Source organism: Enoplosus armatus, chromosome 23, assembly GCF_043641665.1.
Source record: "Enoplosus armatus isolate fEnoArm2 chromosome 23, fEnoArm2.hap1, whole genome shotgun sequence".
Taxonomy (NCBI): Eukaryota; Metazoa; Chordata; class Actinopteri; order Centrarchiformes; family Enoplosidae; genus Enoplosus; species Enoplosus armatus.
This window is the reverse complement of record NC_092202.1, coordinates 1,305,513-1,322,500: the sequence shown is the minus strand read 5'-3', so window position 1 is coordinate 1,322,500 and position 16,988 is coordinate 1,305,513. Positions and strand designations below refer to the sequence as shown.

Genomic DNA, 16,988 nt, shown 5'->3' with positions numbered 1-16,988 from the left:
ATGTAGTAGGATTCATTTATTCTATTCCAGAACATGTGAGACTCTTTTATGATACTGGATGTGTTCCTCTTAACTCTCCACCCTGAAGAGTTTCCCTGCAGCTCACAGCTCAGAGAGACGGACTCGTACTGGAAGAACTGGGATCTGTTGGGAAGGACTCTCAGAGCGGCTGCAAGACAAAGTGAGGTTTTTATCATTAATACACCTCAAGCAAATAGAAGACTGTGGACAAGCAGGAGGACACGGCTGATGTGTGCACACAGAATTTAGTTGTTTCCTTGTTTCACTGCGGATGTTATTTTGAACAATAAGTGAGTTGATTCAAGCTGCTCGAAACTTCTCTGCAACCTTCATTGACATTAAAAGCAACAAACGACGACAAAGGCGAAAGTCGATAGCATCTGCAGCTGCAGGGCGCTACAGCACATGTGCACAGAAGGTGCAATGAAAGCTTCACAGGTCGCCACCATCAAAGACCGAACATATAAAAGCAGCTGCTGTCAGAGTGAAGCCACGATAAGAGAAACCAACATGTTCTGCAGATGAATATCTGACTGTGGAGGGACGGAGATGTACAGATGTGTGTACCCTTTGTGGTAACATAATAGTTATTTAGTAGTTATTATTACCAAAAGGCTCCCTGTGGTTAATACAGTGCAGCATTAGTATTAGTGCCCAAGAGTTGTGGCAGTCAAACAGGTGACGACGACACGCTCCCTTTGTTCTCTCACGTCGCAGTGCATTGCCTTTCCACATCTCCTGCTGGACTTCTCGGCAGTTTTTATATTTTGGGGAAATAAAAGCCTCACAGACAGAATACCATAAAGAGCTCATTACCTTCTTGTTTGGTGTCAGACGAGGCGAGCGTATGAAACACACCTGAAACAGCAGAGAGACAAAGAAGAGGATGTCCAGGAAATAGTTTGAGCCGATTAGATGTATATGTGAGACGTAATGGAGGCATGTTTACTCACGCAGGCTGAGATAAAACACCGAGATCCTCATCCCGTCTCGCTGCTGACTGACTTATACATGGTCTGTTCACCACTTCCTCTGTGACACAAACCCACCGTGAGGCCGGTGATACATAAGAGACTGCTTCTGGGAAACCAACTTCCTCCACCCTCTTTTAACAGAGAAGCTGTAGAATATGTAACGTCCCACTTTGGTGAAGCTAAAAGAATCAGGAGACAGTCGAGCGTGGTGATACAGAACAGCCTGCCGTCACGTGCAAGTATTTTGTTGTTCAACAGTGAAAAGAAAAACGCCTTCGATCACTTGAATCAGTCCACTAAGACCTTGAACCATGCTGCCTTTAAATTCTGCAGAAACAACACATCACTGATATCGGCTCATTCCTTTGACCCTTTTTAAATGTTCTTTGTAACGTTTCTCACTCAGACTCGTTTTAGAAGTCACTGTGCTTCATGTAGCTCTAACAGCCCAAAGCCTGACTTCATTACATGTTGTATGTTTGCTTTGACTGGTCAGGGTCACCTCTGCAACACTAGAGGGAGCCACACAGCACGACAAAGTTTCCAGTTTCAAAGCTGTGACTGAGAGAAGCAAACCTGACGAGGCCCCGAAAGTATCTCAAGATGCTCAGAATATAGAATATATTCCATTTAAGTTAGTCAAGATTTATTCATATAGCAAAACAAGTAAATATCAAACAAGCTGAACACAAACAAACACAAATAACAACATAATAGAATTTACAGAACAGAAATAACAAAAAAAGCGAGTTTCTTGAACTGTTTTATCTTTTAGTGAGAGAGTTGAGGGTCCCCCTTCATATTAAGTCCAGCTCTGGGGGGGGGGGGGGGGGGGGGGGGTAGCATGTAGACCAATCTATGATGCACACTGAGAAGCAGCCCTGATGACGCTCAGACAATGAAAGTCACACTGTTGTCATTTGAAATGAGACTTATTTGTCTGCTTGTAATCACATCACATGGTGTAACACTTGAGAACAATAAACAAACTGTAGAAATACTCTAAGTAACTTAAACGTACTGTAGCACATCAGAATATCCCTAAAACAGAATGCAACAAACATACTTCCATTTAATCCCATTGAGATTTTTTTTCTTCATAACACAAGATGTAATTCTTACTAATTCAAAGTGCAAGAGGTCCTTTAATGCTCAACACCAAAGAAAACATTTTTTCAAACAAACAGTCTACCGTCTACTACAGTCAACAGTTATGTACTTCAGGTCAGCTCAACACAGTTATCCTCCTCCGGGTAAAGAAATCAAACCTTTGTCCTCTTTTCGTCCATCTCGTGTCCCTTTGAGGTCAGGTGACACAGCGGTCATCTACAGGTGAACGATAATCACAGTGATGCTGGCGTCTTTCTCTTAATAGAGAAAAAAGTGTCTCATGCAGATGCAAAGCGATGCTGCTGCTGGTCTTGTGTTGAGGACTCAGTTCCTCTGCAGGCTGTCCTTCTCAAAGTCTAAACCGAACGTGTTCAGGAAGAAAATCCATCCGCTTTAATAGGCGTCGCTGTAGATTTTGCACGTGAAATAAAAATATAATCCAAGAGGAAGTGTGCAACGCTCTCATCTCATTAACTACCATGTGCCTTTGAGCAAGGCACCTAGACTGGAAGTAGTTTGTTTGGGCAGACATCATCCTTCAGTAACTGGAGGGACAATAGAGACAAAAGTTTATCACCAATAACAACAACTGTCTCCTAAAAAAAGCCCGGTAAGATTTACACAAGAAGAAGAAGAAAATGTTTGGTTTCCTTCCAACTTACATTTTGTTTTTGACACTTGTGTCTAAGTAAATATGCGACTGTCGCCCCCAGGGTTACCAGGACGACCACCACCACCACAGCCGAGATGAAAGCGCTCCGATTGGTTCGACCACCTGCTGTGAAAAAAAGGCAAACAGAGACAAAAGTTACAGGAAGTGGACCACAACAGATACAGGAACATGAGCGGGATTCAGCGGCTGGTTAAATCCAAAGCACTAATCATTTGAAGATGTTTCTCACCTTCGACATCCGCCTCCTCCTGCGGAGCTGCAGTTTGGGGGGTCCAGGGATGCAGCGGCGTCTCCGTCGTCCAGGTTTTAACAGACTTTGGTTCTGAAAAAAACATTTGCAATGATTTACAGCACAACAGTAAAAAGAAACAAATATGTAGAGACAAAACAATAGATTGTGTTGCAAACATCCAAACAAACTCACCGACAACAAGCTGAACTACTGAATCCTTCACTTTGCTCTTTAACTTCGGGATGAAACATCTGTACCTCCCTACATCTGCCAGCGTCACGTTCTTGATCTTGAGCGATACGTTTCCACGTTTCAGGCCGTCTGCGAACAGCTCCGTCCTCTTGACGTACGACTGAATCTTCATGTCCGGGTCTTCGCTCCGGCCTCTGTAAAGGTGCACGTACTCGACCCGGCTCAGCCGATCTGAGGGGTCAGGCTTGAGATCGGGCTTCGACCACTCCACCGTCAGCCCCTCTACGTTGAAACTGGGCTCCACGTGGCAGGGCAGGATGACATCATCACCTGGGGCAGCGATGATTGCCTGAAGGGACCCAATCAACTGAGGCTCAACTGGAAAATAGAGGTTAGAGTTGAAACCCTCTGAAAAGGGAGAGAATCTGATTTGCTGTATTTTGAAAACTTTATGATTAACAGCAGCAAAGATATTAAGTCAACGATTATTCTACTTGTATATAATTTTTCTTTTCTGTAAATTCATACCAACATTTCCAGGACTAATAACTGTATTTTGATTAAGCCGCCAGTTCTTTTCTTGATGAATCATTGGGTCTAGAAAACTGTAAAAAATGCTAATTACAGTTTCCTGAGGGCCAAGTTCATGTCTTTAAGGTTACTATATACACGATAGTCAGAACCACTGGAGCAGACCACAACAAACTGTCTGCGATAAACGCTTCGTACTGAACTCCATCATCTCGCTTTTACATTTTTCTTTGTCTCTTTAACACACACAGAGGGAGTGTGACTTTGTTCTCTGCTCAGGACGCCATTACTCCACTATATCTTTACATAGCACATATTAATGTTCAAAATGTAACATGTAGAACCTTGAAAGAGGTAAGTCTCACACTGGAACGACAGTTGTATCCTGGTATCTGGCAGAATGCTGGCCTCATGTTTCCTGATGTCAGTTAAAACATCCTGCTTATCAGCAGGTTGGATGTGTCCCAAATAATTTGAAAAAAAGCCGCAACATGCCGCCTTTCCTTAGTCAAACTACTTCAAACTGTTGGCAGCAGACAGATGTCTGATACTGTACCAGTAACTTCAAAGCCCCCCCCCTCAGTCAAGAAGAAAGACACGTGATGACTTCTGTGAGTCAGTTATTGAATCATCACTAACAGTCATCATGAGTGGTATCCTCTGAGCCTCGAAAGTTACCACGAAGTCACACTGACTGTTTCAATCCACACGACCGATGTGGACTCTGACTAAACCTGCCACCAGGACATGTTCGGACACAGTCTGTGAACTGAATCTGGAATAAATGAAAGAAAGAAAGGAAAGCTAACTAGCTAACAGCTGCGAAACATATGAACTTACCTTCAACGGGCGTCCGGGCGGACGTTACCGTAGTAAACCGTACGGCGAACGTCCAGAGAGAAAAGCCGAACACGAAGTCCACGAAGTGAACCATGAAAATACCCGACAGCAAGCCGAAGATCCGAACGTGCCGCCTGCTGTCTCTCCTGGGGCTGAACGACTGAGTCAAGCCGGCATTTCCGTTTCGGTTTTATGCTATCTGTATCTGTGCTGTGATTGGCCCGTCAGTGACACGGGTCAGTGACGCGCCCTACGTCACTATTTTCTTTTGTTTTTTTATAATGGCTGTTTCCATGGTTGCTGTTTTTTTGGTTTATTGAACCAACAAAACAATGCAATTTTCCTTACATTAGTACATGACAATACTTCAGAGTACATAACAGTACACAGGGAAGCTAACAGTACATAAAACTGCCTTGAAAACGTAAAGCCTGACTCCTAATTGAGCTCGATTAGGGACCATTCATGATCAGAATCAGAATCAGAATCAGAATCAGAAACTGTTTATTGCCAAGTAACATACATTACAAGGAATTTGCTGTGGTCTGAAGGTGCTATTGTTTTGATAACAAATAAGTAGAATATAAAAGCTAAAATAAGAATAAGAATAAAAATAAAAATAAGATAAGATAAATAACAAACAGTGCAGTGACCAGAATAAAGTAAAGTGTCCAGATAAAGTGTCCAGTAGGGGGTGAGTGCGTTAATGTAACGCAGTGGGGACAGGGGTGATGTACGTTAATATAACGTATAGCTTGTGTTTGTTACAGAGAGCCCGCTTTTCATCATGTTTTGTATTCCTTAACATTAATTGAGAGCAAACCACCAAGTCAAATTCCCTGAAAATCCAACCTTACTGGAAATGAAAGGAAATCTGATTCTATGACAATACGTATTACCATGCTTCTACTTATAAAAGTTATACTTTTTACAGACCAAAATATGCTTTATTTATGTAATTATTATTATGTAACTGGACTTTAACCCAAATCTATGTTTTTCTTTCCACTTCTCTCTCACGTGATCACTTTAAATGAATTCATGTGTGAGTCAGCATCTCTTTTGTGACTCAGCAAGTTTAGTAAAGTAAAGATCTTTTTGGGTGAACCAAATTAACACATTTTTCATGAATAAAATCATGATAACCTGTATTTTCAAAATCTATGATTTGCAGTGACGTAGTTTTACTCTTCACTTATATATTTATTTTAATCTCCCAAACTGAACGAAACTTCACACCACTGGAAACCCCACATGGACTGAGAGGCAACAGGGAAGTCCCCACAAGCACTGCAAATCATTGTCATATTTACAATACAATTGAATGTGTAACTTTTTTCTGAGCGACAATCCAAAACTCAAAGATATTTAATCAACAACAACGTAAAACAGAGAAAAGCAGAAACTGGGAGAATGTTTAGAATTCTTTCTTTAATTTGTGCTGTAATCAATAAATGACAATTACATATATATATATATATATATATATATATATATATTGTATATTTATATATGTGTGTGTGCATGTGTGGCATCATGTATCCTTTTTAGGTACATATATGTATATAAAAGGAGGGACTAAAGTTTTGTACACACCAAATAAGAAGAGTCCATTTATTCATAAACTGCCATAACTCTCGTGCGCACTTCATCCTCGTGCAAAGCCACAAGAGCAACAGGAAGATTTGAAAAAGATCAGCATGTCTTTGTGTGTTTTTGCAGATTTAGAGGCCATGGTCACAAACCTTTGACATTGGAGGAGTTAAAGAAGAACTTTACGGCAGGAAGCTGTGGCCTCTGTGACATAGACACCATCCTGAGGTGTGATACAGCCCCCCACCAGTCAGCCAGCCAGCAGCATGGCGATAACAACACTCTGCGCTGTCGTTGGTGAGTACAGTGTGTGTGTGTTTGAGTAATCTCTGATTTGGTTCTAAGACGTGAACCACGTCCTTGTTTCTGAGCAGTTTTAATGTGGGTATCTCTTTCTGCTGAATGTTCTGTGGCCACATTGAAAGATTAAAGCCTGATCTGATGACATTTCTATTTATTATCATGATGATTATTAATTAGATGAGTATTATTTTGGAAGTTTACAATAGTTCTTTTACAACAAATTACTTATCAAATACATAATAATTACTTACTAATACATGCATTTAACTATGTTGTTTCTCAGGACTTGCTAAATGATGTACCACTAATCACCTGAAATGGTCTCATGCAACGCAGGCAGTTACTACTAATACTGCATTACTTCATTGTATTAACTGCAGGTAACCTTTTGTAATAATAATTACTCACAACTACCAGGTAAATACTAATTACTGCTATGTCACCTTAGAGGGCACACAGATGAATTAGAAAGCAATCTCCGTCCCTCCACAGTCAGATATTCATCTGCAGAACATGTTGGTTTCTCTTATCGTGGCTTCACTCTGACAGCAGCTGCTTTTATATGTTCGGTCTTTGATGGTGGCGACGTGAAGCTTTCATTGCACCTTCTGTGCAGATGTGCTGTAGCGCCCTGCAGCTGCAGATGCTATCGACTTTCGCCTTTGTCGTCGTTTGTTGTTATTAATGTCAAATAACTTCACAGCTTCCTGTCGACCACAAACAATGAATGTAGGTTTTCAAATGAAGGTTGCAGAGAAGTTTCGAGCAGCTTGAATCAACTCACTTATTGTTCAAAATAACATCCGCAGTGAAACAAGGAAACAACTAAATTCTGTGTGCACACATCAGCCGTGTCCTCCTGCTTGTCCACAGTCTTCTATTTGCTTGAGGTGTATTAATGATAAAAACCTCACTTTGTCTTGCAGCCGCTCTGAGAGTCCTTCCCAACAGATCCCAGTTCTTCCAGTACGAGTCCGTCTCTCTGAGCTGTGAGCTGCAGGGAAACTCTTCAGGGTGGAGAATTAAGAGGAACACATCCCGTATCATAAAAGAGTCTCACATGTTCTGGAATAGAATAAATGAATCCTACTACATCTTCGAAGACCTTTACCCATCAGACACTGGAGTGTACTGGTGTGAGTCTGCAGCAGGAGAGTGCAGCAAAGCCGTCAGCATCACTGTGACAAGTGGGTTTAAACTAAAATACTGATGTAGTGTTTCACCTTGTTACGTCCTCCTGTGAGAGACTGGACACAAGGGTTTGTGGTTTCCATAGCTGAGGCGTTACACTGGTCTTGTAAATGATCATGATCTGTCACTCAGGGGGCTCTGTGATCCTGGAGAGTCCTGGTCTTCCTGTGACGGAGGGAGACGATGTGACTCTGCGCTGCACAAACAGGACGCCTTCCTCCTCCTCCAGTCTCACCGCTGATTTCTACAAAGATGGACTTCTCATCAGGAGCAGCTCTGCAGGAGACATGACCCTCCACGGTGTTTCCAAGTCTGATGAAGGACTCTACAGGTGCAGCATCCCAGGATCTGGAGCTTCACCAGACAGCTGGCTGACTGTCAGAGGTGAGACCATCACTAAAGGCCCTGAAAACTTAGTTTACTGTGAACAATGAGGTGGTTATTTCACATGAGAGATTTCTTTCTTTCCTCACTGATTTAAAGTGTGTCAGTTGGCGTAGGATGATGTCAATCAAACGTGACTTTATATTTGATTGTTGCTTATTTTGACTACCTTCAGGGCTGGTTGGTGAACTACTGTAGCTGGCATGCTAGCTCCCTGAGCCTCTTTCTGGTCTCTCTGCAGTCTACTCCCCCCTTTGGCCTTCTGTTCTCAGGACACCATTTCATTCAATAAAGAGTTATTGAAGATAGAATAAAAGCTCCCCGAGCTACTGGGCTAGCAAACTGTTGTCTAGCGAGCTTGTTAGCTCAGTCGCTAACAGGACAATGAGTTCAGTTTATTAAATATTTGTATCATCAACTTCTGGGTCTTTAGCCATTTCTTTATTCTTTAAAATACAACTGCAGTTATTTGGTTTTCATCAGGAGTGTCTCTTCAAGATGAAAGGTCAAACACTGAGAAAGATGGAGGGCAGATTAACAAGGTACAACTACTGAATTTGGTTCCACGATTATAAAAAAACAGAGCACTCTCTACTTTCAAGGAATATTCCAACATCTTGGGAGATGTGCTGGTTCGCTGTCTTACCAGAAAATAGATGAATAGATTTTAAATATTGAGCACAAAGCCTCCAGCCATGTAGACAATGTGTTGTTTTATTGCATTGAGGTCAACCTGTTTTATGTTTTGAAGCAGGGCATCCTGAGCTGCCTAAATCCCCCCTCGTAAGCATTCTACTTCCTGTCGCGGTCGTCTGCCTCTTGCTGGTCTCACTGATGCTGCTCTGCCTCTGGAGGAGCCACAAAGGTCAGCCTGCTTTCATGTCAATTAAATGACATTCTGCATCCTGTTGTTTCAGCGTTGCTTCTCTCGAGGCCGCACACTGACAATGTGTTGAACTTGGAAACAGTTGGTATGAAATAAGTAGGTCTTAACTCAAGGTCCACTTACTGGCTTTTTCCTGAGCTATCTTCGTGACAACAGAGCAAATTCATTCTGCAGAGGAAGGCCATGAGATACAGTCAGAAGCTCCAGAATAAGCTAGTAAGTGGACCTTGACCTTTTCTTTTGTCAAACAAAAATTGAATGTGCGTCTGAGGTTTGAATAGTTGCGTTTCAAACAACAACAAATGTCTAATTTTAACTGGGAGTGTCTCCACCGACGTAACTATGACTGCAATGTCAAAGATAAAACAAAAATACTTTCCATTAAGTTTTACAATTCATTTTAAATAGAGCATCTCTCATCAGTGGGCGTTCGTCCAGCAGGTTTACATCACATGTTTGGAAACTTGACACAAACAGATCGAAGGCTGACAATTCAAGAAATGAAGAACTTTTTTTGTCTTCATTGTGATGAATTAATTTTTTGCTCACAGGCTGCAGTACGGAGGCCTCCAGGGGTCATATGGTAGAAGAATATTCATATGGAAATCTGTGTGAACGCATTACTAAAGTGAGGGAACAGATCAGTAAACCGTTCCCGTAGATTCAACTTCATGACCGGATGTGAACTACGAGGAGGGCGACCTGCCAGCAGCGACACCCTTCAAGTAAAGAGCTAGTTTGTAGTTCGCTTTGTGTCCCACAGATTCTGATCTTTAAACCAGTAGCTTTAAACTGGTAGCTCACCAACAATCTGCTGTTTCCTTAATCATCAATATTTCTCCTATGACCCCTGTGGGCCTCCGTCCTGCAGGATCCATACTCAAACTCAAAGACGCCTTCAGAGCCTAAACATTAAAGCTACAGTAGGCAATATTATTGAATAATAATTTCAGTTGAAATAACTAATTTTGACCATTGCATGTCACTAACACTAACATCTAATTGAAGGGCTGCTTTAAAAAAATGTGTGTCTGCGAGCACCCGCCCCCTTTGTATTTATTCTTTTAAAATTTGGACCAGGTCTGAATCAAACAACCAATCAGGGTTAGCTAGCATGTAAATGGCCAATCACATCGACTCTGTACAAACAAGGGCTTCTACAGAAGGTTCTGCCTTCTGGATTGGAGCGTGGATCAGAACACAGAACCCCTGATTACCCTGATTGGTTGCTTGATTCAGACCTGGTCCAGTTTTTGTTTTCAGCAGCAAGTTTCTGTTTCATGTCAGGTTTTCTGTTTGATTAGAATTAAATGTTGAAATCCAGCTGGTGTGTAACAGAGAGAAGTGTTGTGCTGCAGGTAAAGTCGACTCTGATGTCTCGTACACCAACGTTACCATCACACAGGAAGCGCAGCCGAATAGGATCAGAGGTAAACAAAAGCACACTCACATACATTGTTAAAGACCTTCTTCCCAGAAACAGTAAAAGATGTAGAAAGAAACAAAAATGTTCAAATATTCATATGAGATTTTGAAGTAAAAGTACATCAGACTTCAGTTTTTAGACGTTGAAACAGTGGTTGCATGAATGCGTTTGGTAACACACTTCAGGGCTGTGTGTGTTTGCTGTTGCCTGGAGACGGAAGTTCTGTCCTTTTATGGTGCTCTTATTGGTCCAACTCATGACATCAGCCTAAACAGCTGGCACGAGGTCATAGCTCCGCCCCCCTGGACTTCAGCCCTCCAGACAGCAGATACTCTGAGTCACTAACTTTCTAATCTCTGGCTGACCGAGTTTCTATTTTTAACTTTGAATGAGTTGTAAGGTATTTGTAGTGAAGACATGAATGTGATAAAGACACATGACACAGTGACATAGATGGATGGTATGTGGAGGGACAAAGATTATGACTGTAAAACAAACAGCCAAAAACAGGCTACAGACTATCTTCTCACGCACCTGTCTTTAAATACCTAATCTGTTTTTTATTTTAATTTATTAAAAAGAAACCCTCTGGAGAATGTAGCTCACTGTGTATTAAGTGCATGTATTAATTTAAAACAATATTTTACAGTGGTTGAAAGTAACTCAATACATTGAGTTAAATACATTATTTAGCATTTCCATTTTATGCTACTTTATACTTCTACTTAGTGGCTAATTATTGTATCAGTTCCATATGTATATATAGGCCATTAGGGGCCTGGTGAACCTGGGACTGATATGTGCTTACAAACGCCTGTTGATTGGCTTGATAACAGATGAATCAGCTGCACTTTTTATAAAAAATATATTATTATCTTAGAAATGATGATGCATTGTTACAGTTTAAACTATCCAACTGTATATAAATGTAAAGTTTAGAAGTGAATTTAATTTATTTATTTTAGTTTATTTACTGAAAATATATTTACAGTTTATTTACACGTTATAATAATAACAATAATATTTTCATCAGCAGCTTTAAAGCAGTTTAAATACTCTTTATTCTTAGGATTCTTCCTCTGTGGTTTTCCTCACATTTGCCTGAGACTAATTCCTCCTAGCTTCTGATTGGTTAGTTCAGTCACATGTGAGTGTGAAGAACAGTAAAGAGGTGTTTTAGAAAGTTTCTTCTCATTAAAAGCGATCCAACCGGCACATACTGAACTGTCACATTACATAAAGTAGAGGTATCAGTAGTATGTCTTATTAGCATCAATAGGATTGATCAATAAAAATATTGATCCATCTCATTTTGGACACATGAGCGTTCTTATCTTGTGCACTATTTGCTCCTCTCATCAGTTCAGAGCACTTACATAATAAACATTTGTTGTATTGATGATGATATTAAGTCATTAACAGATGTTATTATGAAGAAATGCCTCATTAACATTACAGATTCTGACCCTGGTGTTACTTTTAAAATGAGCTCAAGATACATTAAAATTCTGCATGGAGAGTACTTTTACTTTTGATAATGCCGTACTTTTATTTAAGTATTCTAGCCCGGCATCACCACACCAACTCACATATGCGAATTAGACTGGAACCTCTCAGTTCATTTTCGATTTCCAGGGGGAAGTTTTCAACGGGCGCACCAAACTGCCTCTGGACGCTACAACCAATCAGAGCAACGAAACCTGTGACGTAGCGGTAGGCTGCTAGGCTAGGTAGCTAGTTCCAACATCCAGTTCATAAGGCTTGTAGTTCAACATGATACTCAGACGTTTGGCAGGACATGATTCAGAAGCCAACACTCACCATCTGTACGTCACGTCAACGACCGTCCAGTTTAAAACTCACAATGTTCCAGATCAGCGGCAGCCATCTTGGTTGTTTACGAAAATGCCTCAATGGCGCTTAAACCCGCCCCGCATTAGACAAACGGTTGTGATTGGTCCGGAGGGGGCCAGAGCAAATAAAACACGAGTTCGCAGGTTCCAGTATGTTCCGGTGTTTCCCGGTGTTTCTGGTGTGTTCTGGTGTTTCCCGGTGTTTCCCGGTGTTTCTGGTGTGTTCTGGTGTGTTCCGGTGTTTCCCGGTGTTTCTGGTGTGTTCTGATGTGTTCCGGTGTGTTTCCTTTGTGTTGCTAATACAGTTACTTAAATAAAGGATCAGAGCAGAATCCTAACTTTCATGCATTGTCACAGGGAAGACGGTTAATCATGGTTTTAAAGTACAAACACTTCAAAGTATTTGGTCTTTAAGGGGCAGAGAGAGTTTCACTTCATTACCGGATGCAACATTTCTTTTAATTCCTTCTTTTGGCTGTAAAATGTGGATCTGTGTGTCACAACTAAAAGGACAGTCACGAATGGTGAAACACATTAGTTTTTCTGTTATTTTCTCCACCTCATCACTGTCGTCCTTCCTCCACAGATAGAGGTGCTGCACCGACCGTCTACTTAAAGGTCAATCCTGGAAACTCCTGACAGGACACCACAGCAAATGTACGGATCAAACTTGAGAAATCTTCCACGTGTTTTTACAGGAAACAGGAAGTTTCAGCTTCATTGTATAAAAAGTTCAGTGACTGTTTTAGTAATTTCCCCCCCCACGAACTTAATGACCCGAACAAGAAAGAAATCCCATGAAACGAAACACTGAGACCATCTGTTTACCTTGATTTGGAGTTTTCTATACTGAGTTTCTGTACAGATATTCAAATTAAATGACGAAACTGGTTCCTCCTCATTCCATGTACTTCACTTTTTGACGTCAGCCACAGGGAACTCCTTCTACGCTTGAGGCTACACACAGACTCAATACTGAGTAAGCAGTGACGTTGGATAAATCATATTTTCAACCTGTATTTATGATATTCATGTCATTCAAATGCTGTTTAAATAAAGGTTATATGTAAAATAGAACACCTTTCGACCATGTTTAACCTGCTTTTAACCCAGAAGTGCAGACATCATCAAATCAACAGCCCCTTTTCAAACATTACTACTACTTTGAAAGTGAACTAGACAGATATATGTATTTGACAATCATAAAATACACATAATACTGCTCACTCATCATGAAGCACACTGAGGAAACAGGATTTTAAGTTCCATAAAAACTCCCTGCCAGGTTTCCCTCAGTGGTGCCTGGTGACTGTAATCTCATCATCACCAGGAAGAACCCGGCAGCATCCTCGTAGTCCAGCTCTGGTCTTTGAATGTCACTACTTCATCATCCATCTCCACACAAACAACTTCACACAAAGAGGAACACGTCAGGCTTCACTTTTCCTCTAGCGCCACCCACAGGTTGATATTTCTGCTCTTTATTGAAGTGTCTCAGCAGCTATTGGATATATTGCTGTGAAATTTAGTTCATTATACCCGCTGAACATCAACATGTTAGCGTTGGCATTGTGAGCATGTTAGCATGACTTAGTTTGCATGTTCTGTGTTTTCCCCTTCGTCTGTGTGAGTTTCACATTAACTCCCTGGGGGGAGCAGCATGTGAGCACAACATAAACTGAAACATTAAAGGCCTTTAACGTTTTCAACAAGGTGGGGCCTTGAGATCAGGTGATAAAACAGCCTTAAAGCACTTATCATTTCAGTTTGTGATGTCCTCTGGTGACACATACAGAGTGAACAAACAACATTCAATTAAACTAAATTAATGAAATACCCCACGGTGACCCTGGAGACTTCAGGACCACTGAGGGTCTGGGTACTCCAGCCTTGTCGTTGTGTGGATGAGAGTGTATCACACTCCAGTTTACCCATAAACCATCTAATTTAAAGGGTCTGGGAGGGAATAGGTGGTTCAGATCTATGTGTTCAACAGCTGTCATTATATCGAAGCGTTTGAAAGTGTCAACACGGTGACATCTGCTGGCCAGTTCTTGGTGTTGCACTTGTCTTGAAAGAGCTGAGTCAAAGTTGAAGTGAACCTGTTGAAATCACCCATATTTTGTAAAATAAAGGCTTTAATGCAAATAAAAAAGAGAAAGAAAACAAAAGAACAAGATCAAAAACCAGGAAAGACAAACGAATAAAAATATTCTTTAAAATTTCAATATATTGGGATATTCTTACTGTTTAGGAGCAAAGACTGCTGCCTTTTTCTGCCTGTGTATTTGGTTTTGTTGTTAATTCAGCGTACAATCACAAAATGACAACATCTGTGATTGTGACTGCTTCATTTCAAAGGTCTGTCTTGTTGTTATTATGTATGAAATGTATGTCACCAAACATCTGAGATCAGCCCAGAATAACGGAGCCTCTTCACTTAAAGACAATCAAACAACTATAAAACATGAAGGTTCATTTATTTCTATCTCAGTTGTTACACACAAACATGAAGGTGACATAATGTATATAGCATCAAGCTTATTGACAGTTTGACGTTTGTCACCTTTTTGGCTGTTTAAACATAAAACTCAAGAACCAGAATGATCTTTTAAACATGGCCGACTGCGTGCAGAATGATCATTAAATAAAAGCATCATGTTATTATAGAGATGATAAAAAAATCTTCTTCTTCTTCTTCTTCTTCTTCATTCCAGTACGAGATGATCAGAAGCTCTCATCTTAGCTTCAGCTCGAGCTGCAGGAGAACCAGAGCAGAGAAAGTCGTTTTCATTTCAGGATGTACACGACGACGCCGCACCTGGTGGGGGGGCTCAGGTGTGGCGCGCCACCGTTTATCTTTGTTCTTCTTTCACTTCCTGCCTGCTGACTTCACCTCTTTAGCCACAAGTGGGGGCCTTTAGCACAAAGCGAGATTTGTGGGTTAGCTGGTTCCCTTTTGGCTCGACTTGGTTTTCCGGTATCTCGAGTCGGTTCACTTTTGAGGTCGATCACCATGGTAACCTGGTCGCTAAACTTCAGAGGATCACATCAGAGCAACGGCTCGCTGATCACCTCCTGACATTTAAATCAAGAAGCTGGAAATACTCCCTCTCGGTTACGTGATCATATTGTTTAGATTTCACCTCATTAAATGTCACTTGTTGATCTCAGTTCATCGCTCTGACGCTGCTTGTAATGAACAACTCAGCCTCTTTCACATGAACGCTGCTCGTTCAGAGCTAACAGAGCCAGTTAACAACCGGCTTTATGGTAGCAGTTGTCAGGATCAGCATTATCAGGCCCAGTGAAGTCCACAGAGAGCCAGACTAAGCCAGGAAACAGTACGCAGCCTGCACCGTGTTGTTGAAGAGTTTAGAAGAATATCAAACTCCTCGTTTCTTTTATGTTATATGCTCTGAAAGGGTTTAGCTGACAGAGTTCACCACTAGCATCTTGACATATTGTCCCTGACCTCTGACCCTTGTACAGGAGGCCGACAGATCAATATATCCTGTTATTATTAGGAGGATTATCAGGAGTGTTCTTACCTCGAGCCCACCTCCAGTACATGTTCATACACGCTTTGAATATGAGAGTGAAGAGGACGGCCTGCAGGATGGCACACAGCAGCCAGGGCAGAGAAATGAGAGGAGGAGGAGGAGGAGGAGGAGGAGGAGTGGTCGAGACACCCGTAAGCTGAGCTCCGACTGTGAGGAAGAAAACAACCGAACACGAAACAGAATCACTTCGGTTTTCATCCAAATATCTCACAGAAGTTTAAAAAAAAAATGGTAATGAACGAAAGACAGAGCGCAACAAGAGGCACTTCTACATCATCACTGAGGGAGCAAGAAGAATACATGGAAGCAGAGACGCCACATCAGCGTGTGTCATCTGTCTGCGCTGCTCTCATAATGTGGTTTCGCGTTGGTCAGATTGTAGATGAGGATCGTAGCAGCAGAGAGAGGCTGATAATGAGTCCTTAACAACCCAGCAGAGTATAAACTATAAACTACTATAACAACCAGGCCGAGGTCACAAGAGCATCTTCAAATACGAGAAAACTTGACGTGACACATTTGGATGTGCACACCTTCTAGTTTGCTAAAACTGCTGTGAGATCAGGGCGCAACGTTTGGCTTTGACATCACAACAACACATAAACCATGAAGGACTCCAGATGTTTGATAAGAAAGGATAAGTCACTGAAGGTCTAGTTGGTAGATGAGCATAATAATTTAAAAGTCAAATTACTTACAGAGCAATAGGCAGAGTGACGTGATCTCCATCTTGTCTCGATGTTGTCTGTCTTCCTTTGTGTCAGGTGTTCCCCTGTAGACCACATCCTGACCGAACACAGGAACACATGAAGGTCATGAAGGTCTTGCAGAACGACACCAACAATAAAGATTCACTGATCACACGTTTTGCAAACTTGCTTGAGCTCTAAGTTTTCAAAGTAATGGATCCGGGCTTTGAACAGATGTCGGCATTTATTCAATTATAAAAACAGTGTTTCACAGTTTTAGATTCAGTGCGACTTACACTCCCTGAGGATGTCCTCATCTCCGATGTCCGTGGCTAATAAACGTCCATATATCTGCTCAAAATGACAGGAAAAGGACTCATACTCATACTACTCCTTATAACTCCAGAACTTGCCTGAGAGTCATCACGTTGTTAAGTGTTTTCAGTTAAACCTCATTGTCCACGGAGCTGCTGCAGCTCACTGTGGTCAACTAGTTCCCATGAACACAGTGAGCGGCTGACAGGTCC

The 16,988-nt window shown here is 41.4% G+C and overlaps 3 protein-coding genes across 3 annotated transcripts in view; 1 reads left to right on the top strand and 2 right to left on the bottom strand.

Moving 5' to 3' along the window:
* LOC139305983 (low affinity immunoglobulin gamma Fc region receptor II-like) overlaps positions 1–1,005 on the bottom strand; it is a 2,411-nt gene extending 1,406 nt beyond the window's left edge. The window contains exons 1-3 of the mRNA XM_070929937.1: positions 975–1,005; positions 838–879; positions 1–169 (exon numbers count right to left, since the gene is read on the bottom strand). The exon at positions 1–169 is cut by the window's left edge and continues 92 nt beyond it. Coding sequence (XP_070786038.1) covers positions 1–169; positions 838–879; positions 975–1,005 — 242 coding nt within the window. The remainder of the gene's footprint in view (positions 170–837; positions 880–974) is intronic.
* Positions 1–16,988, bottom strand: part of LOC139305975 (butyrophilin-like protein 2) — a 281,201-nt gene that overhangs the window by 247,084 nt on the left and 17,129 nt on the right. Inside the window, exon 3 of the mRNA XM_070929927.1 lies at positions 3,203–3,580. Coding sequence (XP_070786028.1) covers positions 3,203–3,580 — 378 coding nt within the window. The remainder of the gene's footprint in view (positions 1–3,202; positions 3,581–16,988) is intronic.
* LOC139306161 (Fc receptor-like B) lies at positions 6,433–13,261 on the top strand. The gene is made up of 6 exons (XM_070930119.1): positions 6,433–6,463; positions 7,396–7,656; positions 7,793–8,044; positions 8,796–8,909; positions 10,289–10,360; positions 12,796–13,261. The coding sequence occupies exons 1-6, from the start codon at positions 6,433–6,435 to the stop codon at positions 12,846–12,848; spliced, it is 783 nt and encodes a 260-aa protein (XP_070786220.1). The 3' UTR covers positions 12,849–13,261.